This window comes from Podarcis tiliguerta (assembly GCF_965153285.1).
Source record: "Podarcis tiliguerta genome assembly, chromosome: 1".
NCBI lineage: Eukaryota > Metazoa > Chordata > Lepidosauria > Squamata > Lacertidae > Podarcis > Podarcis tiliguerta.
Genome location: NC_139534.1, coordinates 129,757,920 through 129,785,789, shown reverse-complemented (window position 1 = coordinate 129,785,789; position 27,870 = coordinate 129,757,920). Strand labels below are relative to the sequence as shown.

Here is a 27,870-nt window from a genome sequence, read left to right as displayed (position 1 = left end):
GGACAAAATATTTGGAGAGCACCAAGGTGGGATAGAGACTAGCTTGAAAGAGGAACAAGACAGCCAAGGTGGTCAGGAATTCTGCAAGCGGAATTCTGAATGCAATTCTGCATTCAGCAATTCAGCATTCAGGAATTCTGCAAGCGGGATTCTGCTACCTGCAGAATCACAGCATGTACACCGTCCTGTCCATGGGTCACGGAGCCCAGAGCAGAGGTGGGCTGGACATTCAAATACTAAGGAGCAGGGTTTGTTTTCGTGGATCTTTCTGGGTTTTCACCAGGCAAAGCACCCCGCTTTAAATCGTGGCAATAGCAGCCGCAGAATCTGCCCCTCCAGATGAAATTGATCAGACACCGTGTGCCCTCATCTTTTAGGCAGTCGGCCTGTGTATCAAGTCTAGTGTTTAAAAACTGGCAGCATAAGATTCTCTTACAATCAATGGAGAGATAAAGAAATGTTAAAAAAGAAAAGAAAGGCACACAGAGAAGTGCTTGTATAAAAAAGAGAAGAGAACAGTTAATAAAAACTGCGTATAAAGACTTAATGGATGTTCACCAGAGTGTTACTGAGCCCTTACGGATTTTTTGATTATTATTTTTAAGAAATCTACTTCCCTTTGGACTAGTAAAAGAAAAAAGAGGGACTATCTACTACACACAGAGAGAAGAAAAATAGACGGGTCAAACTTTTGACCCGAAATGGAATTACGTTGACACAAGATCAACTGAGAATATCGTTGGAATTTTAAAGAGGAAAGGAAGCGGTCCATTCTGAAAAACTGAAGAAGCGAGGGTGTGATTCATACTTCAGAAAAATTGCATTTGAGATTGGTCCTAAACCCTTTTATGTCTAGAAGATTCAAGTCACTTAAGAAAATGCTGTTTTCACATACAAGCCATTAAGTGTCCAGTTTTTGTCCAACAAAGATGCCTCTGCAGCTTAGGCGAAGGGGCAAGAAAAGGCTACACATTTGACTGGGAACATCCTGCAAAGAGAGCCCACGGACACAAGCAAGAGCGATACAGAGGGTCCCATTCATCTTAAGCGGGGCTTGCGCAGGAAGCGTTCCTTGGAGGAAGACTGTGCCACATTACATGTCACAGTTACGAGTTCCAGATTAAGCCATATAGAAATATTAGTCACAAGAGGGAGGGGAGGTGGAATTGTCCCTGCGGGAGAGCTGTTCCCTTTTAAAACAGTTACTAAAGAGAGGGAAGGGGAAACGACGCCTTGGGCAAAGTTTGGTTACTGCCGCATCTCCCCAGGCTTGTATAAACTTTGCACGCACAAAAATATATATGTACATACATACACACACTGCAGGAAACGACTATAAATACAGTGCATCCTTTGTGGGTCTAAAAAGGAGGAGGAGGAGGAGGAGGCGCCGTGTCTGGTTCCAGTTCACGCCAGGCTGGAATGCTTAAAGAGTCTTTCAATGGAAGAAGCCAAGTTTCTCATGCAGCCACTCCTCAGTGAGGTCTTCTGTATTCCTGATTTCAAATACCTTTAGTAAAAAAAAAAGGGGGGGGGGAATAAAAGTATTGTGTTAGCAACTATGGTCTCGGCCGATACAACAAGCTTTTCCACTTGTGTGGTGGCACCTCTGTAAAACCATGTCTTAATGTTTGTAGCAGAGTTTTCCCCGGAGGCAGAGGACAAGAACAGGAATCATACTCAAATTCAAGCTTCTTTATTGCTTGACTGGTTGCCTTTGCGTTACTATTATATACAAGCTATTTACATTACTTCTTTATCTAGGACCCTCGTACCTACAGGACCGCCTCTCCTAGTATGCCCCACAGAGGAACTTACGGTCTTCAAACAAAAACATCCTGAAGGTCCCAGGCCACAGAGAGGTTAGGCTGGCCTCAACCAGAGCCAGGGCCTTTTCGGCTATGGCTCCAATCTGGTGGAACGCTCTGTCACAAGAGACTAGGGCCCTGCGGGACTTGACATCTTTCCGCAGGACCTGCAAGACAGAGCTGTTCCACCAGGCCTTTGGCCAAGGCACAGTCTGACCCCCTCCTTCTGTAATCCTCACAGAATTTTAGCCTAATGGTTGTCATCAATTTGATTTGAATTAATTTTATATTAATTTAGAATGTTGTACTATTTTATTGTTGTTAGCCGCCCTGAGCCCGGCTTTGGCTGGGGAGGGCGGGATATAAATAAAATTTATTATTATTATTATCTCTCCAGCACGGTATAATCTCAGTCCAGTAATTAACAATCCCGATGCAGCAAAACTCACAGTATCAGCAGCACACATTGTCTTACTTCCAACCTTGTTGTCAGAGTGCGTGCTGACAGTGTGTGTGTGTGTGTGCTTTCCTCGTGCGGAAACTGCAGCCTGCAACTCCCTCCCTTTATTTGCACCTCCAGCTGACACCAAGCAAGCCTCGAGTGGCACTCCTACACACTAAAGAAAAAAATCTGGAACCCTCTTTAAAGCTTCCAGGAACTTTTATCTGTGTCTTAAATAATGTTTTCCTAACAGAGAAGCCTTTGCACAGGCAGAACGCTTTGGTAAGCTGTCAGCATGTGACGACACACCCCAGGAACAGATTTGATTTGCCTGCTAAACTGGGTGAGGGAAGCCAATGGGTCTCAAACCCTCGGTGACTTGGGACTTCACCTGCATGCGAAGACAGGATTGAGCGGACGAGACCAAGACTTGGTCCAACAGTCAAGAAGGCAATTCCTGCACATGCTGCAGAGGGAAGTGAGGGGCAGGTGGGGTTCATTGACATGAGCCAACAGTGTGACGCGGCAGCTAATAAAGCCAATGCAATTCTGGGCTGCATCAATAGGAGTATAGCATCTAGATCAAGGGAAGTCATAGTGCCACTGTATTCTGCTCTGGTCAGACCTCACCTGGAGTACTGTGTCCAGTTCTGGGCACCACAGTTCAAGAAGGACACTGACAAACTGGAACGTGTCCAGAGGAGGGCAACCAAAATGGTCAAAGGCCTGGAAACGATGCCTTATGAGGAACGGCTAAGGGAGCTGGGCATGTTTAGCCTGGAGAAGAGGAGGTTAAGGGGTGATATGATAGCCATGTTCAAATATATCAAAGGATGTCACATAGAGGAGGGAGAAAGGTTGTTTTCTGCTGCTCCAGAGAAGCGGACACGGAGCAATGGATCCAAACTACAAGAAAGAAGATTCCACCTAAACATTAGGAAGAACTTCCTGACAGTAAGAGCTGTTTGACAGTGGAATTTGCTGCCAAGGAGTGTGGTGGAGTCTCCTTCTTTGGAGGTCTTTAAGCAGAGGCTTGACAACCATATGTCAGGAGTGCTCTGATGGTGTTTCCTGCTTGGCAGGGGGTTGGACTCGATGGCCCTTGTGGTCTATTCCAACTCTTCTATGATTCTATGATTAACCTGGGAAAGCAGCCCATATAGGAGAAGGAAAACACTGATCCTAAACCTGGCTTCGCTTCAGGAGAATAATAAGGCTCAGGAGTAAATCTGGAGTAGAGTGCCTCCTCCTGGCAACTCCTGCAGCCAAGCTGGTGCCAAATGTCTTGCGCTGCTTTCCTTTGGACCCCATCAGTGAGAGCCAGTGTGGTGTAGTGGTTAAGAGCGGTAGTCTCGTAATCTGGTGAACTGGGTTCGCTTCCCCGCTCCTCCACATGCAGCTGCTGGGTGACCTTGGGCCAGTCACACTTCTCTGAAGTCTCTCAGCCCCACTCACCTCACAGAGTGTTTGTTGTGGGGGAGGAAGGGAAAGGAGATTGTTAGCCGCTTTGAGACTCCTTTGGGTAGTGATAAAGCGGGATATCAAATCCAAACTCCTCCTCCTCTTCTTCTTCGTGTCTTGTTTATGTTGCGACCACTCTCCACATTAAATGGAGGGCACCCTTTGCATGGTCGTGCGCAGCCCCCAGGACCCTATGCAGCACCATTAGCACAGGCTTGGCTTCGCCTTCCCCATGTGGAATACCTGGAGGTCTCCGCCTACCTCAGCCAGTTGCCCAATCCCACCTGGGGAGGCGTTGCCAAGGTGATCAGGACAGGTAGGGGGAGGGACTACCTGGCCACACAATAGGGGAGGATCTTACCTGGGAATCTTCAGTTGGCTCCCACCCTACCCACCCTCAGTTAAGACTTCTTTTGCAGGTTAACCTTTTCTCCACAGGTACACAGGCGCTGCTACGTCAAGGTCACTGTCAAAGGGCCGGAAAGGAATCCCTCTGCATTGGCAGGTTTGCCTTTCCCGTAAGCAAAACATCACAACTTTGGGGGTATCAGGCCTTGGGCAGAATCCTTTAGTCTATCTTCCCTAAACTCCTTAGGGTAGTGATAAAGCGGGTGTCAGGGAACTGCCATCGGAGCTGGAGGCGGAGAGGAGGCTCCAGAGGGATGGCGGAGAGGGTCCCAGTAGGGAGAGAGGTAGCCCATCCGCTGGGGAAGGAAATCAGCGTAACACCAGTGGAGAAGGGGGGCAGATGGGGGAATCGGAGAGATGGCTCCAGGACTCTTCGCAGGAGACCAGCGGAGAGGGCACAAGTACTCCGCTGCCCACACCCACTTTGCGCAGAAGACTTCCGCGCAGGCAAAGTAGAAGAAGACTGGGCGTCAAACAGCTTCTATGCTGGAAGAGGTTCAAGAAACGCCCACTGACGGATTCTGCCAGCGACTGAGGCAGCCACGGAACATGAGGCTGTCCAGACAAAAAGGGTTCAACCAGGCAACCTAGCCAGGAGTAAAGGCAACTTACGCACGAGCAACCCCTAGAACCATTACAGCGGGATATCAAATCCGAACTCTTCTTCTCCTCTTTATCTGGTCAGCCCAGGACCTCCATACACCCTGCCCAGGCTTGCGCCCCAGGGACGTCACTTCGGTGTAGCTAACACAGAGGTTTGACTTCACCCTCGGAGGCACGCTCCATTGTCTCTCGAGACAGAGGGAGGCCAACGACAAACACCGATCACATCCCTGATACTTAATCCAGAGACGTCCGCTGTTGGGCAGTGTGGTTTGGAGGATACAGCCTCCCAGGCCAACTTGGACCCAGTGGGTGGGTCAAGACTGGCCCGCTGGCCTGAGAGTCACCCACCCCTGCTCTGCAGGATCTCTCAGAGGTGGAGAAAAAGAAGAGCTGCAGCTGCTGCCCTGCCCTAGGAATTGCCTGAGGAACAGGGGGGCAGAAGAGGGGTGCATTAGCCACTGCGATGTTATTTAATGCTTCCTCTGAATGCAGGCAGAGATGTCAGCTCAGATCACATTTTACACTATTGATTCATGCATTGATGTAAAATGGAAAGATGGGAGGGGGGCCCCGAAGCTCCATCACACAGCGCAGATTAGTGACTGCACTCAAAACCACAGTAGGGCGATTATGGAAAACGTGGTGGGGTGGAAGGAAGAGTCTCCTCAGGGGAGCGATGGAAGGACCAGGCAGGAGAACGCAACCCTGCTTGAGACAGGCCAGCTCGGAGGATTAAGGGCACAGTAGGAAGCCGAAGGGTATAATAAGCTGGAAGTCTAGTTTGCCCTGCCCTAGATGCCTGGGGCAGAGGGGAGCTGTGGTCCAAACCATGTGGGTGGCACCAGGTTAGAGAAGGCTGATCTAATTCTTGTCTCCCTTGGAAGCTGGAGCGCACAGCTAGAAATCCAGTTCTCCACACCAGATTTGCTCTGCAAGACTGTGAGCCAGACAGCTTGCGCTGGTCCCTGTCTGCCCTGAATAGAATCATAGAATCCTAGAGTTGGAAGAGACCACAAGGGCCATCGAGTCCAACCCCCTGCCAAGCAGGAAACACCACCAGAGCACTCCTGACATATGGTTGTCAAGCCTCTGCTTAAAGACCTCCAAAGAAGGAGACTCCACCACACTCCTTGGCAGCAAATTCCACTGTCAAATAGCTCTTACTGTCAGGAAGTTCTTCCTAATGTTTAGGTGGAATCTTCTTTCTTGTCGTTTGGATCCATTGCTCCGTGTCTGCTTCTCTGGAGCAGCAGAAAGCAACCTTTCTCCCTCCTCTATGTGACATCCTTTTATATATTTGAACATGGCTATCATATCACCCCTTCACCTCCTCTTCTCCAGGCTAAACATGCCCAGCTCCCTTAGCCGTTCCTCATAAGGAACATTTGGATGATCATCTTCATCAATTGATAGACTCCTACCTTCAGGAGCACTGTCTCCCTCCCCCACATTAGTCAGTTTAAATAGGCGTGAAGGCAGGCGAGAGCGGATGCCCCTCTCTTGCCCGCCTTCCCAACCCATCTGAAACTTACAAGGGTTATCCAGAGGTGAAAGGATGCCATCGGCCAGTGCTGTCCGTGTGCCTGCCTGGGTGTCCCCATCCCTCAAAGCACACCTGGCTTCCTGGCACACCTGTGCATTCATGCGCATGTAGCTGAGTGACCAGCCCTTATGAAACTGGAAATGGAAAACCAACTTCTTAACTTTTCTCTCTCTTTCTACTTTCTCTTTTAATTCCTTTTCTATTCCTCCCTCCCTCCTCCTGTCTTTCTTTCTCTCTAGTTCCCCCACCCCTCTTCTGCCTCTGGATTAATGTTTTAGTTTGGACAAAAAAAAGGAGATATTTGACAATAATCTTTGTATTTTTCTTTATAAACTCCAATAACATGGAGCACCACAGTTCAAGAAGGACACTGACAAACTGGAACGTGTCCAGAGGAGGGCAACCAAAATGGTCAAAGGCCTGGAAACGATGCCTTATGAGGAACGGCTAAGGGAGGTGGGCATATTTAGCCTGGAGAAGAGGAGGTTAAGGGGTGATATGATAGCCATGTTCAAATATATAAAAGGATGTCACATAGAGGAGGGAGAAAGGTTGTTTTCTGCTGCTCCAGAGAAGCGGACACGGAGCAATGGATCCAAACTACAAGAAAGAAGATTCCACCTAAACATTAGGAAGAACTTCCTGACAGTAAGAGCTGTTTGACAGTGGAATTTGCTTGGCAGGGGGTTGGACTCGATGGCCCTTGTGGTCTCTTCCAACTCTATGATTCTATGATTCTAACATTAAATTTTTTTTTTAAAAAAAGGAAATGGAAGCCCAGTGAAGTCTGAAGCTAGCCACAGGGCGCCTTTCTCCCCACAGGCCAGAAGATCTCTTGCACAAAAAGCGACAGTGACTCAGTGCCAGTTCTCTGCCTCTCTGCCCAACTAGCAGAGTAAAGTAATTTTGTCTAATTTATAGGGGCAGATCTGTATACTACGCACAGGCTACAAAGTTCAGTTTCCCCCTTAGCACAGAATTTTATAGGCACCACATTACAGTGGTACCTCGGGTTACAAACGCTTCAACTTACGTTTTTTCGGGTTATGAACGATTGTAACCCGGGTAAGTTGTCCAAGCTCTGGGAGGCCTCGCCGCTGCCTGGAGCCAAACCCCGACATCCACGGGACCTACAGAGGCTCTGCGACTGGGCTCCAGCCACAGGAGCTTTCTGAGGCCTCCACGAATGCCGGGAGCCAAGCCATTGTGATTGTGGAAGAGGACCCTGAGCCCCCTCCAAACAGTGAGTTTGGAAATAAATTTTTTTCATCTAAAATACTGTATTATTTATTTTATAGTACAGTATTGCCTTCATTTTATGGATCAATGGTCTGGTGAAACAGTAAAATTCGGGTTAAATTGCTGTTTTAGGGAGTGTTTTTTCATCGTCTGGAACGGATCAATCCACTTTCCATTACTTTCAATGGGAAAGTCCGCTTCAGGTTAAGAACGCTTCAGGTTAAGTACAGACTTCAGGAACCAATTAAGTACTTAACCTGAGGTACCACTATACACACAAACACACACACATGCCCTGATAATAGAAGTATTTAAAACTGACAGAAGAGTTTAGGCAGTGGGGAAAGCAACAAGTTAGCACAGGAAGGTGCCTTATGACGAATCAGACCATTAGTCCATCTAGCTCAGTGCTGGCTACACCAACCGGCAGCATCTCTCCAGAGTCAGGAATTGAACCAAGGACCCCTCTGCATGCAAGGCAAATGCTCTACAACACATACATACATAAATTCATTTGTACGCCACCTTTCCACAGTTTAAACCATGCTCAAGGCAGCTTACAACATGGGGGAAAAACATGTCACTGCAAAGTAACAAAAGTAGACATGAACAATAAATCAACCATTTAAAGTATGCAACCAAAAGGAGCAATTTGTGTACTGTATATATATCACAACAGGACTGAAAATGATACAAAACAACAACAGCACCCGCACCCAAGAAAGAATCCAAAACAACAGCTCAAGATTCTGCTCAGCAGCCTCAGCTTTTGCAGCTGGAGTCAGTCAAGGTCCTGCAAGCAGGAAGCAGATCTTCCAGGACTCACAGCCAAGATGGTCTTCAGCAGCCTCAGCTTTTGCAGCTGGAGTCAGTCAGGCCTTCCCCACCCCCATTAAGCCACTACCTTTCCCCAAAATGCAGTAAGTTCGTACCCAGCAAATTCTGGGAGCGTTCCACTCTTACCTTTGTGAGTTCCGCCGTCTGTACGAGCTTATTTTTGCTGCCAGCGTACATCATCTGTTGCTCAGGCTTGCACCCTGCAATTATCGGGAGGGAATCGGGATCAGGAGCAAAGCAGGACCAGCATTAAGGCAGTCTGTTCGGGAGGAACGGGGCAGGGGTACAGATGGAATAGGCCAGCCATTTTACTGCCTGCCTGCTTTTCAATCCCCACTCGCTACCAGCTCCTTGCTCTGCTAAACCTGTCACCTGTCAGATGCTCTGGACTGCAACTCCCATTGGGCCGATGGGAACTGTAGTTCTGGAGGGCACCTGGTTGGCAAAAGCTGCTCTACTAGAGTCTCGTCCCTTGCAAGTCGCCCCTTTCCATTTATTAACTGATTGCATTTATACCCCACCTTTTCCTCTAAGGAGCTCAAGGTGGTGTACACCATTTCCGCCCCCCAATTTAATCCCCACGATGACACTGTGAGGCACTTGCGTGGTCAGTCCACAGCAAGTCCAAAGAAATGAGAGATTTCATGCAGTATATATATCCTCCAGGCACCCTCTCCCCCTTCCCCAGGAATCCAGTCACATCAGCCCTACTCCACTGGAACAGCCAAGGTCATCTTTTGCCGTGACTGATAAAGGAGAGAGCTTTGTTTATACAGCTGTGTTCTTGTTATGCATTTGCTCAACAGCTCAAGTTAATGCATTTTAGAAATGCTCCCTTGGAAAAAGAAGAGGAGGGGATTTTTGGGTCCTGTTTCAAACTGACTACACAGAAACCCATTCCTTCAGGCTGGGCTGAGAGAAGGCAATGACTGGCCTAAGGTCACACCAAATGAGCTTCGTGGCCCAGTGGGGATTTGAACCCAGGTCCTGGCTTGACAACTCTTAAGCGTTGCACCTCCTGGGCTCCGAAATCTAAGCCAGGCTTTGTCAGCCTGGCTCCCTCCAGAGGCTGTTGGACTACAACTCCCATCAGCCCCTGCCAGTGCATGATGGGAGTTGTAGTCCAACAACAATTTCTGGAGGGCGCCGGACCAACAAAGGCAGGTGTAAATACTTAAAATTGAGAGCATGGGGGTCCTGAAAAGGGGAATTCACAAGCTTCACCAACACCACCTACCCCCAGATCACGTGTGGGCTGTTCTTAGAGCTATCCTAAGACGTGTTTGCGTCCCGTCCGATTAAAACATGGCTCCCAGCGGAACTTGCTGTCCTTATGGCAACCAGCCATCTCCATCTTGAAGCCCAGCAGGTGGCTGCGTTTTGCTTCACAGAACTGTAGAGAGCTGGAAGGGCCCTAAAAGGCCATCCAGTCCAACCCCACGCAGAGCAGGAATTTGTACGGGAGAAACTGCCCCCATCATCCAGTTCTGGGCACCACAGTTCAAGAAGGACACTGAGAAACTGGAACGTGTCCAGAGGAGGGCAACCAAAATGGTCAAAGGCCTGGAAACAATGCCTTATGAGGAACGGCTAAGAGAGCTGGGCATGTTTAGCCTGGAGAAGAGGAGGTTAAGGGGTGATATGATAGCCATGTTCAAATATATAAAAGGATGTCACATAGAGGAGGGAGAAAGGTTGTTTTCTGCGGCTCCAGAGAAGCGGACACGGAGCAATGGATCCAAACTACAAGAAAGAAGATTCCACCTAAACATTAGGAAGAACTTCCTGACAGTAAGAGCTGTTCGACAGTGGAATTTGCTGCCAAGGTGTGTGGTGGAGTCTTGACAACCATATGTCAGGAGTGCTCTGATGGTGTTTCCTGCTTGTCAGGGGGTTGGACTCGATGGCCCTTGTGGTCTCTTCCAACTCTATGATTCTATGGAGCTTGACTTACCGACGGGGCTGGAGAAGATGAAGCAGAGCGGGTAAGAGACTCTCCCGTCGTCGTGCTGGTACTTGTAGCTGTAGACGATGAACGTTTTCTCAGAGTTAAGGAAAATGGAAGGAGGGCTGGGCAAGAGAGGATCTTGAAACCTGCCCGTTGCAACGTGCTCAGTGTATCTGAGTTTTTAAGCAGAGTTTACAGGTGAGGAGGGCAGTTCATACCTGGGGCTGCTACGTTCGGATCAATGAAACGCTAAAATGGACTAAAGGCAGCCATGATCGTACCAGACAGTTGGAAGCACTTCCTAGGGACTCTTGTTTGGTCTGAGCAGCGCCTCCCCACCCCCACCCCACTCCGCTTTCCACCGCGAGGTCCCATCCGCACTATGCATTTAAAGCAGAATCATCCCACTTTAAAACAGTCACATCTTCTCCCTAAGGAACGCTGGGAAATGCAGTTTTGTTTGTTATATTCTTTACGGAAAAATAAGAAGTACAAAACTTTAAGTGCACCAGGTAAACGAAAATGTGAAAATAAAACAAAATAACACCCTTGTAAAAAACAAAAAACTATAAACATTGCATGATTGTTACGGTAGTTAACCTAAAACTTAACCTAATAAAGGTAAAGGTAAAAGGACCCCTTACCATTAGGTCCAGTCGTGGCCGACTCTGGGGTTGCGCCGCTCATCTCGCTTTATTGGCCGAGGGAGCTGGCGTACAGCTTCCGGGTCATGTGGCCAGCATGACTAAGCCACTTCTGGCAAACCAGAGCAGCGCACGGAAACGCCGTTTACCTTCCCGCTGGAGCAGTACCTATTTATCTACTTGCACTGGTGTGCTTTTGAACTGCTAGGTTGGCAGGAGCAGGGACCGAGCAACGGGAGCTCACCCCGTTGCGGGGATTCGAACCACCGACCTTCTGATCGGCAAGTCCTAGGCTCTGTGGTTTAACCCACAGTGCCACCCAAATTCCAAATATCGTTAAATTTGTCCATGGCGAGTCCACATTTGTACACAGCTTGTTCATGTGTTGCAGGTTTGTACATATATTCTATCCACTCATTGAAGAGAGCTGCATTTAAATCTTTCCAGTTCATCAATACCTATCTTTTTGCCTTGGTAAGGGCATGGACAGTCCATTCATATTTTCTCTCTATTAGGTTTCATGTATTGGGTATATAAGTCAAGAGAATATTTTCCTCTGCAAATTTAAGATTTGTTAAGTTTAAAGGTGCTGAGATCTGTTAGGAGGCCTCCTATTACCCTCCATAGAGCTACAATTCCCAGAGTTCCCTTGGAAGAGAGATGCATTGTTAAGCCACTCTGGGAACTGTAGCGCTGTGAGGGGTCCCCTTAACAATGCTCAGCATGCTTAACAAACTACACTTCCCAAGATTCTTGGGGTGAGGCTGAGGTTGTTTAAAACCGCATTAGGTAAAGGTAAAGGGACCCCTGACCATTAGGTCCAGTCGTGTCCGACTCTGGGGTTGCGGCGCTCATCTCGCTTTATTGGCCGAGGGAGCCGGCGTACAGCTTCCGGGTCATGTGGCCAGCATGACTAAGCCGCTTCTGGCGAACCAGACAACAAAAACGCCGTTTACCTTCCCGCTGGAGTGGTACCTATTTATCTACTTGCACTGGTGTGCTTTCGAACTGCTAGGTTGGCAGGAGCAGGGACCGAGCAACAGGAGCTCACCCTGTTGCGGGGATTCGAACCGCCGACCTTCTGATCGGCAAGTCCTAGGCTCTGTGGTTTAACCCACAGCGCCCCTAATCCTGACCATTGGCCTTTGTCACCAACAATTTCCATCCGAATCCTGTTTGTCCATTGAGGCCCCAGCTCTTACCTAGCTTATAATGGGCCCTCTAAAGACAGCCTCTCACCCCTAGTGGGCAAGAATTGTAAAAAGGGGCCTTGTACCAAGCCAGACCATTGGCCCACCTATCTTAAAATTGTCTACGCCAGTGACTCCCAAACTATTTACACCATGGACCACTTGAAAATGGCCGAGGTTCTTGGCAGACCACTTAACTGCTTTTCTGCCTAGTGTAGCAATTGTAATACACCATAGGGACACGGGGGGCGCTGTGGTCTAAACCACTGAGCCTCTTGGGCTTGCCAATCAGAAGATTGGCAGTTTGAATCCCCACGACAGGGTGAGCTCCCGTTGCTCTGTCTCAGCTCCTGCCAACATAGCAGTCTGAAAGCACACTAGGTGCAAGTAGATAAATAGGTACCACTGCAGCGGGAATGTAAATGGTGTTTCCGTGCACTCTGGTTTCTGTCATTGTGTCCCGTTGCACCAGAAGCGATTTAGTCCTGCTGGCCACATGACCTGAAAAGCAGTCTGTGGACAAATGATGGTTTCCATGTGAGGATTGAACCTGGAATCGCCACTAGTGACCCATCGATTTGTACACCTCTTTCATGGTCCAACCCACATGCCCAGGCAGAGCTGGTTGTGATGGCTTGAGGCTTTTGCAAGCACCAATATGCAGACCGGAAATGGGTTCTTCTAAAGCAAAATATTGCCGCCGCCAAAAAAAGGATATCGAGGTTGCCTCTCGGGCAGCTCGTCTTTTAGCTCATCTGGAGAAATGCCCTGGTAGCATTAAAAATAAAACAAGAGACAGGGTTGTACACACAGGAATCTACAGATATATCTAACAGCTGTATAAAATGGTATACATGACAGTAAATAAGTTAACTAAGCTACACTGGCTCCCAGTACGTTTCCGAGCACAGTTCAAAGTGTCGGTGCTGACCTTTAAATCCCTAAACATCCTCGGCCTCTCCACTGCCATCATTCAGCCTGGACGCTGAGGTCCAGCACCGAGGGCCTTCTGGCGGTTCCCTCATTGCGAGAAGCAAAGCTACAGGGAACCAGGCAGAGGGCCTTCTCGGTGGTGGCACCCGCCCTGTGGAACACCCTCCCTTCAGATGTGAAGGAAATAAGCAGCTGTCCTATCTTTAAAAGACATCTGAAGACAGCCCTGTTTAGGGAAGCTTTTAATGTTTAATAGACTATTGTATTTTTGTGTTTTGTTGGAAGCCGCCCAGAGTGGCTGGGGAAACCCAGCCAGATGGGCGGGGTATAAATAATAATAATAATAATAATAATAATAATAAATTTACTTGATTTTGTTTTCTGTGTTTTATTCTGTGAACTGCCCTGAGAACTTATGATGAAGGGTGGTATATAAATTTTATTTAATAACAACATAACACACCACTGTAGACTGGGCCCATTTTTTAGATTCTGGATGCCAGGTTTAGAGGTCATTACAATACTGTTAATGATTCCTAAGTTTAGTATTAGGCTGTTGTCTTTCTATACAGGCTTTTCCATTCTATTCTGTAATGCTGTATACTGCATAGAGCAGCTTTTGAGAACCTGGTGCCCACCAGATGTTTTTGGACTACAAGTCCCATCATTCCCTCCATTTGCTTCCCCTTACTCTATTTGCTGCTGGTCCTGCCACTTTCTAGATTTAAGCCTGCTGGGGCAAAGACCTGAAGTCTCTCCATCCTTTGAGAAGCAACATATAAAGCACTAGCAGCCTCGAAACCAGTGACTCTAAGCATTTCAGCCAAAGTGTGCAAACTGTGCAGTTTTGAAACCAATGGTTAAAATCAGTGCAGCTTTGAAAGGTTCAGCTTGCCCCCCCCCCCCGGTCCAAAATGGCACCCACCTGTTACCAGACAGAAGAGGAAAACCTGCTCCTTCTGCTCTGGAAGAGCCATGCAGACTATTCCTAGTGGGGAGAACCTACCTACAAGCATTCTGTTCCCACCACTCAACATGGGTTGAGAGATGAAGCATGTTCCCTTAAATAATAATAATAAATTTTTATTTATACCCTGCCCTTCCGGGTTCAAAAACCGGGCTCAGGGCAGCTAACAACAAATTTAAAACACTTTAAAACACTTAATTATAAAAGCAGCATAAATACGGTATAAAAACATGAATAACAATAAAATTCAAAAATCAGAAATCAATCAGATAATCCCCAGGGCTAGCTGGCTGAATTGGTCCTACTTGGGCCAGCGAGGAGGCCAGGGGAGAATTTGCTGTGGGGTCTCAGAGCGGGTGATCTTCATAAAAAGGGGAGGGGAAGGGAAATAAAAGATCAGGATGAATTCAAACTAAAGGCCAGGCAGAATAGCTCTGTCTTACAGGCCCGACGGAAGGATGTTAAAGAGCCTTTGCCCATTTTATTCTGTGAACCACCCTGGTATCTTATGATGAAGGCTGGTATCTAATAAATCATCATCACCACCACCACCTGGTGCTGTTCAGATATTTCGGACTACAACTCCCATCAGCTCCACCCAGCAGGGATGACTCATACTGTGGCTGATGGGAGTTGTAGTCCAAAACATCTGAACAGCATCAGCTTGGCAAAAGCTAGGAAATAAAGCCCACGAGAGCTAGACCATAAAGAAGGCTGATCGCCGAAGAATGGATGCTTTTGAATTCTGGTGCTGGAGGAGACTCTTGAGAGTCCCATGGACTGCAAGAAGATCAAACCTATCCATTCTGAAGGAAATCAGCCCTGAGTGCTCACTGGAAGGACAGATCCTGAAGCTGAGGCTCCAAGACTTTGGTCACCTCATGAGAAGAGAAGACTCCCTGGAAAAGACCCTGATGTTGGGAAAGATGGAGGGCACAAGGAGAAGGGGACGACAGAGGACGAGATGGTGGGACAGTGTTCTCGAAGCAACCAACATGAGTTTGACCAAACTGCGGGAGGCAGTGGAAGACAGGAGTGCCTGGCCTGCTCTGGTCCAGGGGGTCACGAAGAGTCAGACACGACTAAACAACAACAAACTCAGCGGGGTTTGTTTCTGAACAGACATGCCAAGCATGACGTTGCTACTTCTGCCAAGACCACCCAGGCGTGGTTTCAGAGCATCCTGCAGGAGCCAGAGCTGCAAAGGGCAGAGGCAGCGTGGCGTGGAAAATAGACAAAGAAACGATTTTCCAAATGGCGCAGCGGTTCACTTTTGGAATCCAGCAATAAGAAAATCTTTGCTGTGAGAAGTTGCAGCTTTGAAGCAGTTTGTAGATAGAGGCAAAGACACAAAATCCACACCATATAAATAGACCATCCACAAACCTCATGTTCTTCATCCAGAACCACCAGCTGCTTATCCTTGTCGATCTTCACTATAATAAAAGGGGAGAAAGAAATTGAAATGAACCCACTGAAATTAATGAACACGACTCAGCGAGGTCCACTGGTGTCGATGCTTCTACTGCTTCCTTTTTCACAGGGCTGCTCGCCCTGCCTTACTCTCTGGCTGCAGCCAATTATCAGTAAAAATCTCCAAACGGGTCCGAACGCCAATGTTTAAAATCTCTGGTAGAGGACAAAGATCCAGGGATCACATTAAAGGTAGCAAAGTTCTGTGCAATTGCCATAAAACCTAGGGAACAAGCTGTGATACCATCACGATTAAGGCTTTAAACGACAACTTTGGGTTATATTTTAGAGAGTAAGATCTAATTTATATATTTTAATTGCTGCTATATCTGTACTGTCCCTGTTTATACCGAACTGCAAATTTAAATGTGTCCCTATTGTGTTTCATGACTTCCCTGATTTTGTATGTGAGCTGGAACTGGTCTGTGACCGAAATAATACATTCATTCAATTAACAATAGCACAATTAACAGGCCAGTGTTCAGAGCAACTCTCAGCTGACCCCAGAGGATTCTGGACACTGATCCAAGGGCTGAATGCTAGAAGTTGGCAGAGCCAGGGGCAAAAGGAGGAGGAACGACAGGTGCTTATGTTTTCCTTTGTACAAGAGGCTATTTTCCACAGCCATTTGGAAACCCGTCTCTGTCTTCCATGCAGACAAGCAAGGGAAAGTTCAAGGGCAAATCCCAGCCAGGCAAAAACACTCAAGGAGGGTGCAAAGCAAGGTTGACGAGAGATGAGGCCCAGGGAAGAGTTCCAAGGGCCAGAGAGAGAGGTCTAGAGGGCTGAATGTGGCCCCCGGGTCTGAGGTTTCCCATCCCTGCTGTTGAGCATCACCCTCTGCCACAAAGACACTCAGAAAAGGGGTGTCTTTGTGGCACAGGGTGATTACCAGGTAACACTGACTCCTCACTGGCGACCCACCTGCACTCACTGTGTGCTATTAGCTGTTAGGATATTTCCGTTCCACCTTAAAAGGGAGCAGGCTTTGTGAGTCACAGAGTCTGCGTATTTCCTGTTTCACAGGATGTTTCTGTTGTGTCTTTGCTTTCGTTTCTCTCTCTCTCTGCCGGAACACTGAAGCAGGCAGTCATGTTTTTCTTTGTTCTGATCAACGCAGAAATAAACTTGTAAATAATACTCTCCTGAGTGCATCTTTCGCTGTGCATTATCTGCTGATAGAGCGTGCACGGCTCTGGAATGTGGCAAGCTATTTCTGGAGCTCGTGTTGCTAATTGCTGATACTGCGTGTCTACGGGAGATCAATGGACGTCCGGAGACGACGTGGAGTCATGATGGACTTTGTCTCCCTGGCAGTATCCCAACATGGGTTGCTATTAACAACATGCTTTTAAAAACATAAAAATAAAAGCTTTTATTAAGACTTTGCTCTGTTGTTTTACCACAAGGGAAGGTTTCTCACCATCCTTGAAATAGGTGGCAAGTGGGGTGCCACAGGGTTCTGTTCTGGGCCCGTTGTGGTTCAATGTCTTTATAAATGACTTGCGATGAAGTAAAAGAGGGGATGCTCATCAAATCTGAAGATGACACCAAACTGGGAGGGGGAGCTAATGCCACAGAAGATAGAATCAGGATTCAATACATAGCTGTCAACGTTTCCCTTTTTTTAAGGGAAATTCCCTTATTCCGAATAGAATTCCTCACAAGAAAAGGGAAAAGTTGACAGCTATGATTCAATATGACCTTAACAGATTGGAGAACTGGACCCAAGGTTACAAAATGAATTTCAATAGGGACAAATGTAAGGTTCTGCACTTAGGCAGGAAGAACCAGGTGCATACATTTAAGATGGGGGACACTTCTGCAGGGACGGGGCCTTCTCAGCCACAGCACCCCCAAGTTACAGAACTTGCTTTTTTTCAGGAAGATATTCTTGCTGTTTGGAACCAGATGAAAACGGTGCTTTTAGATGTGTTTTTGCCTGGTGGCTATTGAGCAATTTCCCCCCCTTTTCTTTTTTGCTAGCTAGCTTGTAACTTGTGTTTTATTATGGTGGGATATAAATAGTTCATCCACATGCACACACACATAAATACTGCCCAACGTCACCAAACCACCCATAGCAAATGCCACGATGGCAGTTGTAGTTAAGAGACGTTTGCTGAACCAGGGCAGGGAAGGAGAATCAGGAGAAAGAAGAAACATTTGGAAAAGAACATAAGCCGTGATAAACCCACTTATCTTTGTAACCATGAGGGCAGTAATCTCTTTCGATTTCTTCTTTTTAAAGGGATCCTCAGGATGATAAAAGAGGCTCCACGGAGGAGCCACTGAAGCCAACAAGGTCAGCTCTGGACAGACAGACCCGAAGCTTAATTACGATGTTGACATAATTTGGGACAACTTGGAGAAACTGCCTCCAAGACTCTGTTGGCCATTTAATACCCTACTGCTTTGCTACAGCAGAAGTGGGGGACCCCAGGGCCAGGGGGAACCCTCAGGCCTCCCTCTAAGCCACACCCCGTCTCCTCAAGCCCCTCCCCCTGTCCCCAAACCTATTTGGCTGGCTAGTGTCCTCCAACCAAGAATACCTTTGCTTGCATGGAATAGGGCTTATATGCAGTCATACCTCAGGTTAAATATGCTTCTGGTTGAGCATTTTCAGGTTGTGTCCTGTGGCGACCCGGAAGTAACGGAACAGGTTACTTCTGGGTTTCGTCGCTCGCGCAGATGCTCAAAATGACATCATGTGCATGCGCAGAAGTGGTAAATCGCGACCCACGCATGCGCAGACGCATCTTACATTCTGTTCAGGATGCGAACGGGGCTCTGGAACGGATCCCGTTCGCATCCAGAGGTACCACTGTATTTGTTTTTTATCTTATATAACGGGTTACTTCCGGGTTTTGCCGCTCGCGCATGCGCAGACGCTCAAAATGACGTCACATGCATGCGCAGACGCGTCTTACGTTCTGATCAGGATGCGAACGAGGCTCCGGAACGGATCCCGTTCGCATCCAGTGGTACCACTGTATACACAATGTGTGCAGACAAAATGTGAGAGAGCCCCCTTATCTTTGAAAGGCTGGAATCTGGCTGACTGAAGAAAGGCAATCGTAATGGCCATTGCTCCGCCCACTTCTGCCTCTAGCCCCCTCCCCTTCCCACCTCAATACTTCTCACCGCCAGCATTCGAAATTAGGCAGACGCTAGGCGCATTTTGCACCTGGCTATCGGCCACCTGCGACCAAGTGAAGACGACCGGGCGCCAATATAATGCCTGATCTCTCCACCACCTAAAAGCACTTGCCTGGGAATCCTTGGATCTTGGCTGTTTTCACACACTAATACCACGTCCTGCAGAATTTTGTATTTTATCTGCACAACCAAAATGAATTTCAGGGACCAATTTCGAACCGCCTGGCCCCAAAATGGCATCTAGGCATTCCGCTTTTGCAGTCGTAACCTTGGTTTAAGAAGCCATTTACCGCCTAGCTTTTATATATATGAGTTTCTAACACTGATCACTACTTTCCAACAACATTTCTGCCGCTATACAAAGTTGGGAGTACAAAGGTGCCCCGCAAGACGAATGCCTCGCAAGACGGAAAACCCGCTAGACGAAAGGGTTTTCCGTTTTGGAGGTGCTTCGCAGGACGAATTTCTCTATGGGCTTGCTTCGCAAGACGAAAATGTCTTGCGATTCCTGGGGTTTTTTTTTTTCACTCCCCACCCCCTTTTTCTAAGGCACTAAGCTGCTAATAGCCTTTTAGCAGCTAATCCACTAATCCCTTAAGACTTTAATAGCCACTAATAGCCGCTAAACCGCTAATAGTGCTAATCCGCTAATGGGCTTGCTTCGCAAGATTTTAAAACCGCTAGACGAAGAGACTCACAGAACGGATTCTTTTCGTCTTGCGAGGCACCACTGTAAGTGCCCGCATCTTGCCTCCGGCCACTCAGCGGACTGACAAATCCACAAGGAGAGCTCTGTTCTCACAGTGGCCTGCGGGAAACTAGCAAGCAGGATTCGACCACAGGACTTCTCTCGCATCTGGCGGTTTCCAGCAACTGGTAACCTGTGGCAGACACAAAGCTTGCCACTCAACCCGCTCTCCAAATTGCCTAGGACAGGGTTTTTTTGTTCGTTTTTTGCTGACACCCAAATGCCAAAGTTCTTTCAACTCTGCTCTCAGAAAGCAAAGTGCAAGGAGGCCTCAGGCCAAATGCAGAGTCCGCAGCGCCTTCTGCTCTTAACTCAGCAGATCCCTTCTCCACCCCAACCCAGCGCAAGGCCTTGAAACCCCGGTGGGCAGACGTCTTACTGATAATCGCAGCATTGTTCGTCTCTTTGCGGAAACGGAATTTTCTCAGCTTCTCCACAAGGTCTTCGGCCACGTCACAAACCACGAGGGATTCACTCTGCGGGGGGCAGGGAAGGAGAGACGAGGAGGGAGATGAATAAGACATTCTTATTAAGACATTTAAGTCAGCCACAGCTCTCTGATCTGTTGGAAGGTCTGGCGCAAAGCCCCAGAAACTAATAAGAGGAAACAAGTAACTACAGCGGTACCTCGGGTTACAGACGCTTCAGGTTACAGACTCCGCTAACCCAGAAATAGTACCTCGGGTTAAGAACTTTGCTTCAGGATGAGAACAGAAACCGTGCGGCGGCAGCGGGAGGCCCCATTAGCTAAACTGGTACCTCAGGTTAAGAACAGCTTCAGGTTAAGAACGGACCTCCAGAACGAATTAAGTTCTTAACCCGAGGCACCACTGTATTCCGAAATGCTTTGTGCTCTGTGATCCTGCAGTGAGAACAGAGGAAGCAGCCTTGCACAAAGTCCAACCATTGGTCTATCTGCTCAGGACAGTCATACCTCATGTTACGTTTGCTTCAGGTTGCGCGTCACGCACATGCGAAGAAGCGGCGATCCGCAGTCGTGGGTTGCTTTCTTTTCAGGTTGCGAAACGGCCTCCGGAACAGATCCCGTTCGCAACCAGAGGTACCACCGTATTGCCAACGCCAGCCTTCCCCAACGTGGGACCGGGGGCTGATGGGAGTTGTAGCCCCAGTATGAGGAAGGTTACTGCAGACCAGGGATAGGGAACCTGTGCCTCCTCTAGATATTGCCAGGCTGGCTGCAGTTCCCTTTTCCCTTAACCATTGGTCATGCTGGCTGGCGGGAGTCGGGAGTCCAGGCACGCCTCCCTATTCCTGCTGCAAGCGGAGAACTTGAGGAAATGGACTTTTCTGCTCATGCCACTGGGAAAGTCCAGAAATAGAGGTGATCTGGTTGGCCACTGATGGTGGATGACTGTCTCGCCAGAGTGGTGCATGCTCTGGTTATCTCCCGCTTGGACTACTGCAATGCGCTCTACGTGGGGCTACCTTTGAAGGTGACCTGGAAACTGCAACTAATTCAGAATGCGGCAGCTAGACTGGTGACTGGGAGCGGCCGCCAAGACCACATAACACCGGTCTTGAAAGACCTGCACTGGCTCCCAGTACGTTTCCGAGCACAATTCAAAGTGTTGGTGCTGACCTTGAAAGCCCTAAACGGCCTCGGTCCTGTATACCTGAAGGAGCGTCTCCACCTCCATCGTTCTGCCCGGACACTGAGGTCCAGCTCCGAGGGCCTTCTGGCGGTTCCCTCACTGCGAGAGGCCAAGTTACAGGGAACCAGGCAGAGGGCCTTCTTGGTAGTGGCGCCCGCCCATCAGATGTCAAAGCGATAAACAACTACCTGACATCTGAAGGCAGCCCTGTTCAGGGAAGTTTTTAATGTGTGACATCTTAGTGTATTTTTGGTCTTTGTGGAAGCCACCCAGAGTGGCTGGGGAAACCCAGCCAGATGGGCGGGGTACAAATAATAAATTATTATTATTATTATTATTATTATTATTATTATTATTATTAAGCCAGGTATATTGGCTCTCCAGGTGTTGCTGAACCACAATTCACAAGGTTTCTACAAGGATAAAATGAGAAGGGGAGAATTGTGTATGCCTCCATGGAAAAAAGTTGGGATATAAAAATAAGCAAATAAAGGGACAAGATGAAGTTATCCCCCCGCCAGGACTTAGACCTCACCAGAGAGTTTCTGGATATACATCACTGCCTCAATGTTCATCTTACACTATACAGATAAGACAAAACAAAACCGATCCTGCAAATTCCTTTGCTCTCTGCAGTGAAATGCATCTCAGATAGTCATTTCCAGCATGGAAAGGCCAAGCTGATGCAAGTGGAAGGACCGCAAAGAGCAGAAACAGGAGAGAGGAGGCAAATCGTTGCCGCAAAAGACGTCCTTCGTTATTCCAGCCTGAGATTCTCTACTCCTACAAGTAGCTTTGTGAAAATGTACTCCCGGCGGTTACGCTCACAAATAAATGCAGCTCAGCGATTGTGTCAGGCGGAGGCACAGCCCAGTTCCCTGAATAGGCTGCCTCCAGGTACTTGCACCACCCAGAAATCATTTGCTCATCATAGGAGGCCCTGAGCCAGCAAGGCACCCGTAAGCACCAGAACAGCTGACTGCAGCCCTGTTGCCAAGGAAAAGAGAAGGAAAGGCATTTGCGAGTCTCTAGCTTACACCTCCCTGCCGTGTGGGGATTTGGAATGACTTCTGTGCAAGGGTTTAAACCTGTTTAAATGCCAGAGGATTTTTTGGGGTGGGAGGCAGAGGGACTCCACTTCTGGCGCTGCTGTTTCAATTGTAAGCTCTTTGGGACAGGGACCATCTCATTGTTTCTTTTGCTGGAACTAAAAATAATTTTTATTCAGAGGAGTGAGGAATCTAGTAGAGGATCTTCAGCTCCTGTGCAAACCCACAAAGCACCTAATTCCTGGGGTGGGGAGGAGGCAGAAATCTTGACAGTAAAACTGGATTAGGTTTTGCAAGACAGACATGCCCTACTTTTCTCTTTTCTTTTTTTTTTTTACTCACAGCCAGACTTAAGGCTAAGAGCTCTCACAAACAAAACAGCTCAAGGCCTCTAAAGTCTAACCGAAGCCTGTTGAAAGAGGCTTTCAGCACACAAGCCAATTTCCTTGAGAACTAGCCTTTTGAGCATCGCAAGGAGTTAAGAATTTAAGAGAGGTTGGGCAGGGCGAGCGAAAAACGTACAAAGGGGATGTGGCCGTGGCTCAGCTGGCAGAACATCTGCTTTGCACACAGAAAGGTCCAGGTTCACTCCCCAGCACATGCAGGTGTAGCTAGGAGAGACCCCTGCCTGAAACCCTGGAGAGCAGCTGCCAGTCAGTGTAGACCAGGGGTCAGCAACCCGCGGCTCCAGAGCCGCATGTGGCTCTTTTACACTTTTGCCGCGGCTCCGGGGCAGATACTAGCGAGGGGAGGAGGCGCATTGTGCGCCCCGACACTCCCCGCTGTGGTGGGCGCTGTACTGGCTGTGACGTCGCATGGGGGCGGTGCATGCGTTAGTCACGCACAGTCCCGACATCACCTTCCCGCCCGCTGTCAGATCGCGGCTCCGGAGATATATTTGTTTTAAATGTCGCAATGGTTTTGCGGCTCCCAGTTTTTCCCCCTTCAGAAACGGATCCAAGTGGCTCTTTTTGTCTTAAAGGTTGCAGACCCCTGGTGTAGACCATGCTGAGTGGGATGGGCCAATGGCCTGACACAGGAGAAGGCAGATTCCTTTGCTTCCAAAGTGCCAAGACCAAGACCCAAGGCCATCTAACCGATCTGCCCTCTTTGCACAGGACCAGCCCCCTCCCACCAGCTGACACTGATTGCTTCCAAAGAATGGTTATTATTATTATTATTGGTTTTTTTTATTTATTTTTTATTATTATTATTATTATTATTATTATTATTATTAATGTGCATACTGCCCTTCTTTGTCCATAGATCTCAGGGCAGTTCACGCCGTAAAAATACAGTGGTACCTCAGGTTACATACACTTCAGGTTCCATACGCTTCAGGTTACACACTCCACTAAGCCAGAAATAGTGCTTCAGGTTAAGAACTTTGCTTCAGGATAAGAACAGAAATCACGGCGGCAGCAGGAGGCCCCATTAGCTAAAGTGGTGCTTCAGGTTAAGAACAGTTTCAGGTTAAGTACGGACCTCCGGAACGAATTAAGTACTTAACCCGAAGTACCACTGTACAAAATAAAAACACAAAATTCATAATAAGAACAGTAACAAAGACGTGATGATGGTTGGAGGGTGAACAGAGAGTTAAACATAAGCAGCAGTGGTGGGTGGGCAGAAAAGGAACAAGAGGGTGTTTATACTGGTGTGAACTTGCCCAAGAGACTAGAGGCAGATAGCAGATTCAGCCCTTTCTGGGCTCCATGAGAGGGTTTGGGGGAAGAGGGGAGAGAAGGCAGTTGTGGGTGAGGTGGGGACCCTTGCCTCAATGATTTCCCAAAGTGAAGGCATCCCATTTTGGAAAAGTGCAACTGTTCTACTTTAGCTTTCTCAGATCAATTAGATGGACCGAAGGAGCCAAAAGGGAACTTAAGATGTATGCATACACACCACCACCTTTTACACCAGATTAGCCGAACACAACAGCCAGCCCGGTTCCAAGTTTACCATTAACGGAAGCAGATTAGAATGACTAGGCAAGGGTGTGCCTTGGAAGAGATACCAAGGAAAAATACCATCCTCTCACAGGTCTTTATGTTATTATTTTCCAGGGTGGCTAAAGTGCATAATGACGCCCATACAAAAATCACTGGTGTTGATCCAGATCGTACTTAAATTGAAGGAGTCCCATTGAACGCAAGAGAACTAGCTTCCAAGTATCCATAATAATAATAATAATAATAATTTATTATTTATACCCCGCCCATCTGGCTGGGCTTCCCCAGCCACTCTGGGCGGCTTCCAGCAGAATATTAAAATACAATGATTCATCAAATATTAAAAGCTTCCCTAAAAAGGGTTGCCTTCAGATGTCTTCTAAAAGTCCGATAGTTGTTTATTTCTTTGACATCTGATGGGAGGGCGTTCCACAGGGGGGGGCGCCACCACCGAGAAGGCCCTCTGCCTGGTTCCCTGTAGCTTTGCTTCTCGCAATGAGGGAACCGCCAGAAGGCCCTCGGAGCTGGACCTCAGTGTCCGGGCAGAACGATGGGGGTGGAGACGCTCCTTCAGGTATACAGGACCGAGGCCGTTTAGGACTTTAAAGGTCAGCACCAACACTTTGAATTGTGCCCGGAAACGTACTGGGAGCCAATGTAGGTCTTTCAGGACCAGTGTTATGTGGTCTCGGCGGCCACTCCCAGTCACCAGTTTAGCTGCCACACTCTGGATTAGTTGTAGTTTCCGGGACACCTTCAAAGGTAGCCCCACGTAGAGCACATTGCAGTAGTCCAAGCGGGAGATAACCAGAGCATGCACCACTCAAGCGAGACAGTCTGCGGGCAGGGAGGGTCTCATCCTGCGTACTGGATGGAGCTGGTAGACAGCTGCCCTGGGCACAGAATTGACCTGCGACTCAATGGAAAGCTGTGAGTCCATTAGTGGGAACAGGGTTGAAGTATCCTGGGACAATGCAGATTACATGCTCCACTTTAGGAATAAACATTTACAGTGTAACCTCGGGTTAAGTACTTAATTCGTTCCGGAGATCCGTTTTTAACCTGAAACTGTTCTTAACCTGAGGTACCACTTTAGCTAATGGGGCCTCCCGCTGCTGCTGCCACACCACCGGAGCACAATTTCTGTTCTCATCCTGAAGCAAACTTCTTAACCAGAGGTACTATTTCTGGGTTAGCAGAGTCTGTAACCTGAAGCGTCTGTAACCCGAGGTACCACTGTATTAAGGGGAAAGTCCTACCATCAACCCCTCCCATCACAAGGACAAGGACTCAGGCTGCAATCCTGGACAGACCTATGTGGGAGTGAGTTCAGTAGGGCTTACTTCCAAGTAGGCACACACAGGACTGCACTTTCCACATCGCAGAATGTGGATTTATCCCCGGGTGGAGCATTTTTCAGCCACTCATCTCCACACCCTTTCCATTCATGCTTGCAGTGAGTGACGAGGGGAAATTTAATCCACATTCCTGGTGTGAATACAGACATAAAGTATACTCGTCCTGGATTAGGGAGTACAGGAAAACACACTTGGGCATGGCACTTAAGTGTGGCAAAGAGAAACGAATCCAGATCATTCTTTGGAATGCACCCCCGATCCTGCCATTTCCAGAGGGCGAGTGGATCAGGGTGGGGCAGTTAAAATAAGACAAAAAAGAGGGTGCGGGGCAGGGAGGCAGCCTGGCCAGCACCTTTTCCAAGCACAGTCCCACTAAATGCAAAGTGGGTAAAATAATGATAATAATTTTTATTTATACCCCGCCCTCCCCAGCCAAGGCCAGGCTCAGGGCGGCAAACAAACAATAATAAAAACAAGCTGAATGAATACAACTTAAAAACAAGATTAAAATACAACATTAAAACATTAAAATCTGGCCCTTTCTTTGCAATGAAGCATCACAGTTTTTGGTTTTTTTCCCTTTCTCTAGCATTCCCCAAAGTCTGGGAAAATGTATTGTTTTAAGTTTTAAGTGCTTGTTTTATTTATTAAATTTGCACACCGCCCTTCCCCCAAAGATCTCAGGGCAGTTCGCAGCATAAAAAAACACACACAAAATAAAGATACATAATAAGAACAAGAACAAAACAAACCTGTAACAACACCCCCCCCCCCAAGAACATACACGGTTTAAACAAATACCAAACCATCCCTGCAGCGGGAGGCCATCGCCACATCTATATTTTTTTGTCAAAAGTCACATTTATTGCTCAAAATGCCATATCGTCCTCTTCCTCCCCCCCCCCCCCCCGCACGACGGAGACCCCCAGCAGGGACATGGGAGGGGTTTTTAGACACCCCACCTCGGACTCTAAGGGCACAAACCTTCCCGGGAATGTGGAAGCGGCGAAGGAGCCAGCCCGGGCCTCCCCTCGCCGCCCCAGCGATCCCCCCGCACTCACCATCTTGCTCCCGCAACAGCCTTCCCCTCAAGTCCCTTCAGCAGCGCGGCCCCTTTAAGAGCCCTCGAGTGCCCTCCCCGGCTCCCTTTCAATCCGGCCTCAGACCCGCTCAGCGCGCATGTCCGTCCCGGCCCCCGAGCCAATCGGAGGCGCAGCTGGGCAGGGTTCGGAGGCGCCGCCTGAGCTACGGCGAGCGGAAAGCGCCAGTCCTTGTTAGCGTTTTCTTTTCCTTTCCACCCCCCCTCCCACCCTCTCTCTCCCTCATGTGATTATCCTCCTCCAAGGCAGGCATCCGTCCAGCCGCCCACGCCTAGAGAGGCCCGAGACTGAAGGAGCCCCCGCGGCGTTCCCCGGCCTCTCTCGATAGCCCGGGGGCGGGGGCGGGCGGGGATTCTACTTCCTGCCCCCTCCCGCCTTGCCCGCCAGGAAGCGGCGTTGCCATGGCAACCAGAGGGGGGCTGAGAGAGAGAGAGGTTGATAAATTTAAAACGCGCAGGTGGCTGACAAATAATAAAAGCCATGAGAAATTGAAAAGCGACAGCCGCGTGTTTATTGGCAGCAGGTTTGCTGCAATCGAACAAACAAATTTTATTTTACTTCATTTATTTATTTTATTTTATTTTATTTATTTATACATACACACTGTACATACATACCAATTTTATTTTATTTATTTATTTATACATACATACATACTGTACATACATACCACCCATAAATCTCAGGGCGGTTTGCAGCAAAAAAATGCAAGATGGAAACCTAAAACACATAATAAAAACAATAATAAAATAAACCTATAAGGCACCTCCCCCAGGTGAAAGGTCAAAGAACCCCTGGAAGGTGAAGTTCAGTCAAAGGAGACTACGGGCTGTGGTGCTCATCTCCCACAAGCACACGTCTTAATTTTACACATCACTTGGGAAGATGGGCGAACTAATACCAGTGTACTGGAAGAAGCAAAGATCGCCAGTGTCGAAGCCATAGCTGTCAACTTTCAGATTTGAAAATAAGGGATCAGCAGCCTCACCTGTCCTGGGGACAGTCTACTACGGGATATCTAACAATCTGGGATAGCAGCGGGAAACAGCGCTGGAATAAGAGAATTTCCCACAAAAAAAGGGAAGGTTGACAGCTATGGTCAAAGCAATGATTCTTCAACATCATCTTTGTTGGACAGGTCATGTTGTGCAGATGCCTGATGATCGTCTTCCAAAGCAACTACTCTATTCCAAACTTAAAAATGGAACCGTAATGCTGGTGGTCAACAAAAGAGGTTCAAAGACTCTCTTAAGGCAAATCTTTAAAAATGTAGTATAAACACCGATAACTGGGAAACACTGGCCTGTGAGCGCTCCAGTTGGAGAACAGCCTTTACCAAAGGTGTCATGGGCTTTGAAGACACTCGAACTCAGGACGCAAGGGAGAAACGAGCTA

At 48.1% G+C, this 27,870-nt stretch overlaps 1 protein-coding gene across 1 annotated transcript; it reads right to left on the bottom strand.

The window, feature by feature from the left end:
* Nucleotides 1-649: 649 nt before the first annotated feature.
* Nucleotides 650-26,626, bottom strand: GMFB (glia maturation factor beta). The gene is made up of 7 exons (XM_083440581.1): nt 26,437-26,626; nt 19,786-19,882; nt 15,413-15,462; nt 12,845-12,894; nt 10,299-10,381; nt 8,471-8,544; nt 650-1,510 (listed from the first exon to the last, which is right to left on the bottom strand). The coding sequence occupies exons 1-7, from the start codon at nt 26,437-26,439 to the stop codon at nt 1,439-1,441; spliced, it is 429 nt and encodes a 142-aa protein (XP_083296707.1). The 5' UTR covers nt 26,440-26,626; the 3' UTR covers nt 650-1,438.
* Between the last annotated feature and the right edge of the window lie 1,244 nt (nt 26,627-27,870).